Raw genomic sequence first — 12,574 nt, forward strand, 5'->3', positions numbered from 1 at the left:
TCCGGACTGTCTGGCCATGTTCCAGAAGCATTCTCTCCTGACGTTTCACTTGCAGCCTCTGAGGATGCCTGCCATAGATGTGGGCGAAACATCTGGAGAGAATGCTTCTGGAACATGGCCAGACAGCCCAGAAAACTCAAAACAACCCAGTGATTCTGGCCATGAAAGCCTTCGACAATGCAATGGAGCAACTGCAGGAAAAGAGATTCCACCTAAACCAGTGGTTCTCAATCTTCCTAATGCTGCGACCCCTTAATACAATTCCTCATGTTGTAATGACGCCCCAACCATAAAATTTTTGTAATTTTGCTACTGTTATGAATTGTCATGTAAATATCTGATATACAGGGTGTATTTTAATTCACTGGATCAAATTTGGCACAAATATCTGATACGCCCAAATTTGAATACTGGTGGGGTTGCGGGGAGATTGATTTTTCATTTGGAAGTTGTAGTTGCTGGGATTTATAGTTCACCTACAATCAAAGAGCATTCTGAATTCCACCTATGATTGAATTGAACCAAACTTCACACACAGAACTCCAATGACCAACAGAAAATACTGGAAAGGTTTAGTGGGCATTGACCTTGAGTTTTGGATTTGTAGTTCACCTACATCCAGAGACGACTGTGGACTCAAACAATGATGGATCTGGACCAAACTTGGCACAAATACTCAATATGCCCAAATGTGAACACTGGTGGAATTTGGGGGAAATAGACCTTGCCATTTGGGAGTTGAAGTTGCTGGGATTGCTGGGATTTATAGTTCACCTACAATCAAAGAGCATTCTGAACTCCACCAACAATAGAACTGGGCCAAACTTCCTACACAGCACCTCTATGACCAACAGAAAATACTGTGTTTTCTGATGGTCTTTGGTGACTCCTATGACACCTCCTCCTGGCTCTCAGATTGAGAAATGCTGACCTAAACACTAAAAAAACTTCCAGACCCTAAGAGCTCTTTGGCTGTGGAATATGGTGCATTGGAAAGTGATGGAGGTTTTGAAGAATTCAAAATGATCTTAACAGATTAGAGAGATAGGCCAAAACGAACAAAATGAAGTTCAACACTGACAAATGCAAGATACTCCACTTAAGCAGAAAAAAATGAAATGCAAAGATACAGAATGGGAGACGCCTGGCTCGAGAGCAGTACATGTGAAAAAGATCTTGAAGTCTTCGTGGGCAACAAGTTAAACATAAGCCAACAATGTGATGCAGTGGCAAAAAAAGCCAATGAGATTTTGGTCTGCGTCATAGGAGTCTAGTGTCTAGATCCAGGAAAGTCCTGCTACCCCTCTATTCTGCCTTGGTTAGACCACACCTGAAATCACATTGTGTCCAATTCTGGGCATCACAATTGAAGAGCGATATTGACAAGCTGAAATGTGTCCAGAGGAGGGAGACCAAAATGATTAAGAGTCTGGAGAACAAGCCCTATGAAGAGTGATTTAAAGAGCTGGGCATGTTTATCCGGAAGAAGAGAAGGCTAAGAGGAGACATGATAGCCCTGTATAAATACGTGAGAGGAATTCATTGGGACAGGCCGTAGCCAGGATTTTGATTTGGGGGGGTGGGGTGGTACGTTTGATTTGGGGGGGGGGCTGAGGATCTACCCTAGCAAACCTTTTGTATTGTTATCCCAATACCCCCATGCAGATGGGATATATTGAACACGGTGATCAGATCATGATATGAATAAACATAACAGTTTAAATAATGTACCAGTAAGGCCTTCTTGTGAACCACCCTGAGAATTTCGGGGAGGGGGGGCTGAAGCCCCTGAAGCCCCCTTCTTGGCTACATGCTTGCATCAGAAGGAGGGAGCAAGCTTGTTTTCTGCTGCCCTGGAGACTAGGACGAGGAGCAATGGCTTCAAACTACAAGAAAGGAGAGTCCATCTGAACTTTAGGAAGAACTTCTGACTGTGAGAGCTGTTCAGCAGTGGAACTCTCAAAGCATCCCCAACAGATGGCAGGAACTGAAACTGGCAAAACCACCTTCACCAGTGGAACTCTCTGCCCCGGAGTGTGGTGGAGGCTCCTTCTTTGGAAGCTTTTAAGCAGAGGCTGGATGGCCATCTGTCAGGGGTGCTTTGAACGCAATATTCCTGCTTCTCAGCAGGAGGTTGGAGTGGATGGCCCATGAGGTCTCTTCCAACTCTATCATTCTATGATTCCATTATTCTCTGCCCGGAGTGTGGTAGAGGCTCCTTCTTGGGAAGCTTTTAAACAGAGGCTGGATGGCCATCTATTGGGGGTGCTTTGAACGCAATATTCCTGCTTCTCTGCAGGGGGTTGGACTGGATGGCCCATGAGGTCTCTTCCCACTCTATTATTCTATTATTCTCTGCCCAGAGTGTGGCGGAGGCTCCTTCTTTGGAAGCTCTTAAGCAGAGGCTGGATGGCCATCTCTCGGGGGTGCTTTGAATGCAATATTCCTGCTTCTTGGCAGAATGGGGTTGGACTGGATGGCCCAGGAGGTCTCTTCCAACTCTATGATTCTATGAAGCAGAGCAAGACAATCACATAATGGTTTCAAGTCGGAAAAGAAGGGGAATGCAGAGGAGCTCCTTCAGTGAAGGAACCGGTGGGGTGACCTTGGGCACGTCGCACTCTCTCAGCCTCGGAAGAAGCCTCCCGGGCACGAGTTCTGAGTCAGAAAGGACTGGAGTCCGACCCGAAGGACTGGGAGTTTCTTCGGCGAGGGAAGCCGGGACTCCACTCTTCCCTGGGTAGCTTGGGGGGAAGTTGAAGTCCCTGGAATTCGCCCCAGGCTTTGGGGGCGAGGCTTGGTGTCTCTCTTTTTTGGGGGGTGGATCCCTCCCTTCCCGGGAGGAGGCGGAGTCCCCTCCCTGCCTCCTTCCCTCCCTCCTTCTCTCCCTCCTTCCCTCCTTCTTTCTCCTCGCTCGCTGGGAGCCACGGTCGGTGCCTCTTCTCCCTCCTCTCCTCTCCTCTCCTCTCCTTCCTCCGCCATGCACGGCTCGGAGCCCGGCCTGCTCCTCTTCCTCCCCTTCCTCGCCTTCGCCTCGGGCTCTCCCGGAGGGTCCCGCTCCGTCTACACCAACCACTGGGCCGTGCGAGTGTCGGGGGGCGCCCTGGAGGCGGAGCGCCTGGCCGCTGCTTATGGATACCTCAACCTCGGGCAGGTGAGGCGCAGGTGGGCTTTCGGCGGAACCCAAGGCGGTCGCGCAGAAAGGTCGCGGGTCTCCCACAGGATCTCGCCTAAAAAAGTTTCTTTCCCGGAGGGGTCTTCCCCTTTTCCCGGCAGGAAGGGGATCTTGGGGAGGCTGGGAACATCAGGAGGCCGACTATCCCCCTGCAAAACACCCCATCGACACTCAAGGGTGTCCTTTTGCTGCCCAAACGCCTTGGCCTGAGGGGGTGCCCTATCTCTCCCTTCCCAGAGGTTCCCGGTGGCTCCTGCTGCCGACGCTTTCGTACCTGACCCCAGTCGGGAGCTTTTTTGATGCGCCTTTTGTGCGGGGAAATACCTGGGCTCCGTGCTTTGCCCGGTTTCTCAAAGCGTGGCCAGCCAGACTTTCCTCGGGAGGCTCCTGCTGCCGATGCTTCCCTCTCCGTCCTCAGTCGGGACCTTTTTTTTGGTGCGCCTTTTGTGCAGGGAAATACATGGGCTCCCTGCTTTGCTTGCTTTCTCAAAGCGTGGGCAGCCAGACTGTCCTCCGGAGGCTTCTGCTGCCGATGCTTCCGTCCCCGACCCCAGTCGGGAGCTTTTTTGATGCGCCTTTTGTGCGGGGAAATACCTGGGCTCCCTGTTTTGCCCAGACTTTCCTCCTCAAGGCGTTGCCAGCCAGACTTTCCTCCAGAGGCTCCTGCTGCCGGTGCTTCTGTCCCCGACCCCAGTTGGGAGCTTTTCTGATGCGCCTTTTGTGCGGAGAAATACCTGGGCTCAGCGCTTTGCCTCGTTTCTCAAAGCATCGCCAGCCAGACTTTCCTCCAGAGGCTCCTGCTGCCGATGCTTCCATCCCCAACCCAAGTCGGGAGCTTTTCTGATGCGCCTATTGTGTGGGGAAATTACTAGGCTTCTCGCTTTGCCCAGGTTCTCAAAGCATCGCCAGCCGGACTCTCCTCCTTTCCAGGGATGGAGCTCTTAAATGACCCCACACTTTCAACGTAGGCAGCTGACAATGCAATTTCCCCCCTTTGCCATTATTTGGGAAGCTTCTGAAAGCTTTTTCCCCCAGCCCCGCTGTCTGTGAGTCCGGATGCAAAGGAGGAAATTAAGACCCAACTCTATCAAAGCTCATGCTCCCAACTTTTGCCTCCCATTTCAGGTGTGTATCTGCACTGTAGAATGAATGTAGTTGGATACTACTTTAAGATCTATGGCTCAATGTTATACAATCCTTTTACAAAAAAATTATTCTGGTGCCTCACCAAACTATAACGTCCATTGCATTGAGCCTTGGCATTAAAGTGGTGCTAAACTGTGTTCATTCTACAGTGTAGCTCAGGCATGGGGTCATGCCTAGTGTAGATGCATCCTTAGTCTCTAAGCTGCTACTCAGGTCCGTAGCCAGGATTTTGATTGGGGGGGGGGGGGGGGGTGAGTCTGAGTAAAAAAAGAGGGTCTACCCTAGCAAACCTTTTGTATCATTACCCCAATACCCCCATGCATATGAGATATACTGAGCATGGTGCTCAGATCATGATATGAATAAACATAACAGTTTAAATAATGTACCAGTAACCCCCCCCCCCCCCCCCAGCTACATGCCTGCTGCTACTAGATCCCTTTGCAAGTAAGATCTGGGTTGGTTCTTTGGGTCCTAATACTGGTGGAGGAGAGGAATGGACTAATAGTAGTAATGATAGTCGTAACAATAGACATGATGTTTCCATTGCAGTTTACTTCCAGATTGCATGCATTCCTTATAGTACACATAGATTTTTATGTTTACAGTGCAGTTTACTTCCAGATTGCATGCATTCCTTACAGCCCTCCTAGGAGGGGTCAACAGCAATTGCTGCCATACTCTTTCTCAGTGTTGACTCACTTAATACACTTCTGTTATTAAGACCTATGGAGGTGCAACTTCATAGAAGTCTTGGGGCAAAGTTTTGTCACCTCTGGAATCCATAGCCTCACATTACCCACCCTGAGTCCCTTCAGGGAGAGAGGGTGGCTTAAAAATAAATTATTATTATTATTATTACTACTACTATTTGATACATAACAAGATTAATACACAGAAAACAAGACTACTATGCTGGCTTTTGTATTTGGTCACACGTTGGACACTTCCCAAGTGGTGTTGTTGTTATTGTTATTTTTATTATCATCATCATTATTATTTGAAACTCAACAAGATGGGTCCACAGCAGACACTCTGCTGGCTGTTGTATTGGATCACACATCAGACACTTCCCAAGTGTCTAGAACTTTGTGATGTATCGGTTAATAATGTGTGCAGATCGCAGTAAGGTTGCCTTCTGCAGCTGGCAGATGGTAATTTTGTCAGCGCAGATTGTGTTTAAGTGCAGGCCAAGGTCTTTAGGCACTGCACCCAGTGTGCCGATCACCACTGGGACCACCTTTACTGGCTTGTGCCAGAGTCTTTGCAGTTCGATCTTCTTCTTCTTCTTCTTCTTCTTCTTCTTATTATTATTATTATTATTATTATTATTATTAGGGGTTCTGTATATTTTTACTGGAGTATTCCTCCTCCTTGTGCTGTAGTTTATCATCTCATCCAATTCACTTCCCTCTTTCTGTCTCCTTCCTTTTACTTTTGTCTGCTCTCCTTTCTGTCTAGTTCCTTCCATATAGGATTTGGGAAAGTTACTGAAACATTGGAAAAGTCATGTTAGCCTTTGTCTGTGGGTTGTACCCTAGCTGACCTCCAGGCTTGTTGGAAGCAGGAAAAATCAGGCAATAAATAGCAATCTGTTTTACAATTTACCCTCCCACCAAACCCTAAAGTCTGTTTCTATATAATACAAAACTTTTAGGGTGGAGAGTTATGCAGGGAATCTGTTTATTGACAGGAAGAGTCAACAAATGCCTAATCTAGGATCACAGAATGATAGAGATCAAAGAGAAATCTAGTCATATCTACTTCCATTCTTGAATACTCAAAGCCCTGTGTTGTTGAAGGCTTTCATGGCCAGAATCACTGGGTTACTGTGAGTTTTCTAGGCTGTATAGCCATGTTCCAGAAGCATTCTCTCCTGACGTTTTGCCCACATCTATGGCAGGCATCCTCAGAGGTTGTAAGATCTGTTGGAAACTAGGCAAGTGAGGTTTATATATTTGTGGATTGTCCAGGGTGGAACAAAGGATTCCTCCAGGCACAAAGAAGCCAGGCTTTGAAGCTGCAAGGCTATTCAGTGCTAATCAAGCTGGCCAAATGCAACATTCACACTTGCCTCCAACAGACAAAGAGTCCTTTCTCCCACCCTGGACATTTCACAGATATATAAACCTTGCTTGTCTGGTTTACAACAGGCCTCGCAATGCTTCTGAAACATGGCCATACAGCCCGGAAAACTCACAGCAACTCACTCAAAGTATTCCTCCAACATCTAACATCTGTTTAAAGACCTCCAACCATTCTGTGATGCAGTCCAGCATCTCTTACAATCAAGAAGTTCTCTCTAAAGTGTAGGCAGAATCACTTTTCTTTTCATTTGGATCTTTTGGTTTATGTTTCAGTCTGGGGAGCAACAAACCTCCTTTGTTTCCTCATCAGCTATCAGGGACCAACCATTATATGCCAGAAACCAGCACTGTATTGGTGCCCATTGGGTAAAATGGATTGGTGGGCCAGTGGCTCAGGGGCCACCACATTGAGTAGCGTTGCTGTTGTAGATAAAATCCCATCAGGTATTTATTTATGACGGCCTTATCACTTCTCAACCTTCTCTCCCCCAAGCTAAACACACCCAGATCTCTAAGTCATTCCTCAGAGAGATCGATTTCCACATCTTTGACGACCTTGGTTGTCCTCCTCTGAACATGTTCCATCTTGTCAATATCCAGTATCCAATACTTGAAATTCATATACAGTTTGAATGATGTAGAGATTCCTTAAGAGACCCCTCTCCATCTTTTCCATGACCCATTGCTTTCTGGGTTTGCATCCCACTCTTTCCTCTGGATTTTGGGGTGCTTGTATATTTTAAATTGTATATTTTAAATTTTATGTTAAGCTGCTTTAAGTCTCCTGCAGGAAAGATAAAGCAGAGTATAAATAAATATGCAGGTAGGTCAAAAGGTTTTGCCTCCTGTATCATAAAAGCGTTCTGAATGAACTTATAACAGCAGAAGTTGCTGTAGATCATAGCCTGAACTATCCTGTATTCAAAACTTACCATTCAACATAGCCACCATCAATTTGTACACATTTGCGCCATCGTTTAACTCAGGCATCAAAATCATTTTGTAAAAATTCAGGGTTTTGCTTTGTGATCCATTATTTTAAAGCTGTTTTAATGTCATTCAAGTCGTTGAATCTGAAACCACATAGGTTGTCTTTCAGAGGGACAAACAGGTAAAAGTCAGATGGGGCCAAATCATAAACATTCTTCAAGAGAGGATGGATTTGCTTAGGTGCACAACCTTCTTTTGCCAGAAATTTAATAATGACTCTTTCTTTTAGCTTCAGATTCATGGTCTTAATCAGTCAATCGGAAAAAGAAAACACCCTATCAGTTGAGTAATGTTACCTCTATCATATCATGCATGGATAGTCCAGGAGCTGTGAAAGAAATAAAAGTTAGATCTATGGAGGCATTACTTTTTGACCCAGTCATGTATTTAGAACCTAGTTAAATAATAAAAGGAAATGCTAACTCAGTGTTTCTCAACCTTCCTAATGCCATGACCACTTAATACACTTCCTCATGTTGTAGTGACCCCCAACCATAAAATTATTTTCATTGCAGTTCATAACTGTAATTTTGCTACTGTTATGAATCATAATGTAAATATCTGATATGCAGGATGTGTTTTCATTGGGCACAAATACCCAATACGCCCAACTTTGAATACTGGTGGGGTTGGGAAGGATTGATTTTGTCATTTGAGAGTTGTAGTTGCTGGGATCTATAGTTCACCTACAATCAAAGAGCATTCTGAACTCCACCAACAATGGAATTGAACCAAACTTGGCACACAGCACTCCCATGACCAACAGAAAATGCTGGAAGGGTCTGGTGGGCATTGACATTAAGTTTGGGAATTGTAGTTTATCTCCATGCAGAGAGCACTGGACTCAAACAATGATGGATCTGGACCAAACTTGGCACAAATACTCAATATGCCCAAATGTCAATACTAGCAGAGATTGGGGAAAATAAACTTTGACATTTGGGAGTTGCAATTGCTAGGATTTATAATTCACCTACAATCAAGGAGCATTCTGAACCCCACCAACAATAGAATTGGGCCAAACTTCCCACACAGGAGCCTCATGACCAACAAAAAAATACTGTTTGCTTTGGCGACCCCTCTGACACTCCCTCGCGACACCCCCAGGAGCCCCAACTCCCAGGTTCAACTCTCCTGATGAGAAGTACAGTCCACCAAGTAAAAGAAAAGACTACATTGGTAGAGTAAGATTACCTGTATCATATCATGCATAGATAGTCCAGGAACTATGAAAGAAATAAAAGCTAGAGTGATGGAAGCAATACTTTTTGACCCACCCTCATATAATAACAACTCTTGAAATCAAGGTTTACCTCCAGAATGGGAGCCCCCGGTGGCACAGTGGATTAAACTCCTGTGCCAGCAGGACTGAAGACTGACAGGTTGCAGGTTCGAATCCGGGGAGAGGCGGATGAGCTCCCTCTATCAGCTCCAGCTCCTCATGCAGGGACATGAGAGAAGCCTCCCACGAGGATGATAAAACATCAAAAATCATCCAGGTGTCCCCTGGGCAACATCCTTGCAGACGGCCAATTCTCTCACACCAGAAATGACTTGCAGTTTCTCAAGTTACTCCTGACACACACACACACAAAAAACCCCTCCAGAATGGCTCCAAAATATCAATTCCTTCCAAACTCTATCCATTCATCTTGTGCACCATTTCGACTTTTGCTTCATAGTCCCATCTGAATGGTCAAGTTGAGATGCAAAAGCAGATGGACCCTACAAGTAATTAGTTAACTAAATTGTGACAGGAAAAAAAGCATCTCAGGCGGACGCCGAAGGGAACTGCTGGTAGAAATGAATCAATATTTAATTTTTGCCTAGCAAAGTGTGCCCTTATCAATTTAGCTGCATTTATAAAGCCGTTTATATATTTCTTCCCTGATCAAAGGTAGATTGATTTTTTTTTTGTGGGTGTGTTTTTTTGTGGGGGAAAATCAGGTGGCGGTAATGAAGAAATGTTGGGGAACGGGTGAGAAAACACTGGATGACTCCATAGCTGTGTCCCCTTGGGGAGATAGGGCGGGCTATAAAGTATTGCATTATTATAGCTAGAACTTGAAAGATGGGAAAGGTTTTTTTTTTTTGCTCATAATTAGCTGAACTTTAGTGCATTTGGGGACTTTAATAACATCTCAGTTGGAGATTTAAAAACAACAGCTTCACACATCGTTGGGCATGGGTAGCAGTAGGATAAAGATTGTCTTTAAAGACATGCAACTTAGAAGGCTCATCAAACATCTAATTGACTGAATACTAAGGAAGAAGCAGAATAGCAAAAGTCGTATGATAAGCAACAAAGAGCGATACATTATGAAAAGCCAATGCATCAAGAGTATGGTATACCCCCTGTGTCTGTGTGTCTGGGCATTTATCCGCAACCATATGTGTCGTCTCTAGGCATATTCTAGATCAGTGTTTCTTAACCTTCTTAATGCCACGACCACTTAATACAGTTCCTCATGTTGTGGTGACCCCTACCATAACATTATTTTTATTGCTACTTCATAACTGTAATTTTCCTACTGAATCATGATGTAAATCTCTGATATGCAGGATGGATTTTCATTCACTAGACCAAATTTGGCACAAATACTCAATACACCCACATTTGAATACTGGTGAGGGGATTGATTGTGTCATTTGGGAGTTGCAGTTGCTCGGATTTATAGTTCACCTATAATCAAAGAGCATTCTGAACCCACCAACAATAGAATTGGGCCAAACTTCCCATACAGAACCCCCATGACCAACAGAAAATGCTGCGTTTTCTGGTGGTCTTTGGTAACCCCTCTGATACCCCCTTGCGACCCGCCCAGAGGTCCCGACCCCCAGGTTGTATAAATGCTTTTCTAGATCCTCCCAAGTTAAGTACATCCTCCCAAGTTAAGTTGACTTATATGGGTGTTGATTTACCAAGTTTCCACGCATACAATGAGCCTGCTTTAGGATAACAATTGGGTGTAACTTCAGGACAGATGAGGATGATTTAAATGGTTGGGAATGTTTAGCCTGAAGGAGAGAAGGCATGATAGTTGTCTTCAGATATCTGAAAGAGGAACAAAGTTCTTTTCATTGCTTCAGGGGACAGGGCTAGCAAATGTAAATAACAGTGAAGCAAGGCTTGGTTGAACCTTTTGAGAATCTTCCTGAACAGCAAGAACTGTTACAGTAGGCTGCCCTTGGAAGACTGAGATTGGCTAGAGATGTTTAAATATCTAAATGATATGGAATCATCAGGGAAGACTAAAAGACCTTATAAAACTATAACTCCAAATTATTTTTATTGTGCCAAGCGAATGGAGAATACAGTTATAATGTATCAAAAACCACAAACAAAGTTAAAAATTTGGCATTATACTAAATTTCCTTTGACCAGAAGCTGGTCACTTGGAGTGCCTCTGGTGTTACTGTGAGAAGGTCCTCCATTGTGCATGTGGTGGGACTCAGGTTGCATTGTAGTAGGTGATCTGTGGTTTGTTCTTCTCTACATTCACATGTTGTGGACTCCACTTTGTGTCCCCATTCCTTAAGATTGGCTCTGCATCTCATGGTGCCAGAACGCAGTCTGTTCAGCGCCTTCCAAGTCGCCCAGTCTTCTGTGTGCCCAGGAAGGAGTCTCTGATTCAGTATCAGCCATGGATTGAGGTTCCGGGTTTTAGCCTGCCACTTTTGTGCTCTCACTTGCTGAGATATTCCTACGAGTATCTGTGTAGATCTTAGGAAGTTATTTCTTGATTTAAGACATTGGTGTGCTGGCTGATATCCGAACAGAGGATGGGCTGGAGATGTCACTGCCTTGGTCCTTTTGTTACTGTCTGCTACGTCCCGACGGATGTCAGGTTGTACAATACTGGCTAAACAGTGTAATTTCTCCAGTGGTGTAGGGCATAGACATCCTGTGATAATGCCGCATGTCTCATTAAGAGTCACATCTACTGTTTTAATGTGGTGAGATGTATTCCACAGTGGGCATGCGTATTCAGCAGCAGAGTAGCAAAGCGCAAGGGCAGATGTCTTCACTGTGGCTGGTTGTGATCCTTAGGTTGTGCAAGTCAGCTTTCATATGATATTATTTCTAGCACCCTCTTTTTGCTTGATAGTCAAGCAGTGCTTGATAGTCAGCGCATGGTTCACAGTCACTCCCAGATGCTATTTAGGTGTGCTGCAATGCTCCAGTGGGATTCCTTCCCAGGTAATCCTCAGACATGCTTGTCTGTTCTTAAGATTTATGTGTGTGTGTGTGTGTGTGTGTGAGAGAGAGAGAGAGAGTAGTGACTTGAGAAATTACCAAAATCACATGTCTGTGTTTTAGATGGACAAGGAATCAGCTGGTTTTCTCTGAAATAGGCAGTAAGAGCACCCAAAGCTTCAGAGAGCTTCTGTTCAACCATTTCAAAGCTCCCTGCATGAGTGGTGATAGCACGATCGTCAGCATATACGTTCCTTCTGATAGTAGGTGATCTCCAGTGATTCCATGGCATTGAATTAAGACACTTAAAGTGGTATCACCTGCATTAATTCTATAGTATAGATGTGACCTGAGTAGGGAAAAATACAGCCTATGGAATATAGCAGTAATGCTGCTGTTTTGCTGTCTCTGGTGCATACTTTATGGATATGATATGGGTGGGAATCATGCTGCCCTCCAAATGGTATTGTACTGCATATCCCATTGCTGGAACATGGAGTTCAGCACTATCTGAAGAGTGGCATGATTCCCTGTCCTAGTATAATAGAACTGTTGTGTAGCTCATACTAGTCAGGCTTCTTTGCTCACAGTCTGTACTGTCCTTTTCACTGTCTGTTACTGTTGTCTCTCTTTATGAACAGTGCAGCTTTGCTGCAGAATCCAACATCAGTCTTGATCATTTTCCCCTGAATGGAATTTTGTCTTTAAACGAATCCAGGATAACCTCCAGCATGAACACCACAAGGCTATAATTGTGAATTGAAAGACCATAATGAAAAAAATTGAAAGAAAAATAAATCAATGTGTCCCATCAAGGGCATAAGTAAGTTATTATGGGCTGGTAATGTAAAATGGTTTCCCCATGTGATTAAAAGAAGGTGGATAGACGCAAGGGGAAGCAGTGGTTAGCAAATGTATGCAAACTACAGACGAGAGCAATCAAATAGAATTTAACGATAAGCTCTGTTTGTAATTCAG

The 12,574-nt window shown here is 44.7% G+C and overlaps 1 protein-coding gene across 3 annotated transcripts in view; it reads left to right on the forward strand.

Moving 5' to 3' along the window:
• Nucleotides 1–2,841: 2,841 nt before the first annotated feature.
• Nucleotides 2,842–12,574, forward strand: part of PCSK6 (proprotein convertase subtilisin/kexin type 6) — a 125,333-nt gene continuing 115,600 nt past the window's right edge. For 2 of the 3 annotated variants that reach the window (XM_060755488.2, XM_060755489.2), the window contains exon 1: nt 2,903–3,154. In XM_060755488.2, the coding sequence (XP_060611471.2) occupies nt 2,981–3,154 (174 nt within the window). In that variant the 5' untranslated portion in view covers nt 2,903–2,980. Of the gene's footprint in view, nt 3,166–12,574 lie in introns of all 3 variants that reach the window. The other variant, XM_060755490.2, reaches the window with a different exon arrangement.

Source organism: Anolis sagrei, chromosome 9, assembly GCF_037176765.1.
Source record: "Anolis sagrei isolate rAnoSag1 chromosome 9, rAnoSag1.mat, whole genome shotgun sequence".
In the NCBI taxonomy this organism is placed as follows: Eukaryota; Metazoa; Chordata; class Lepidosauria; order Squamata; family Dactyloidae; genus Anolis; species Anolis sagrei.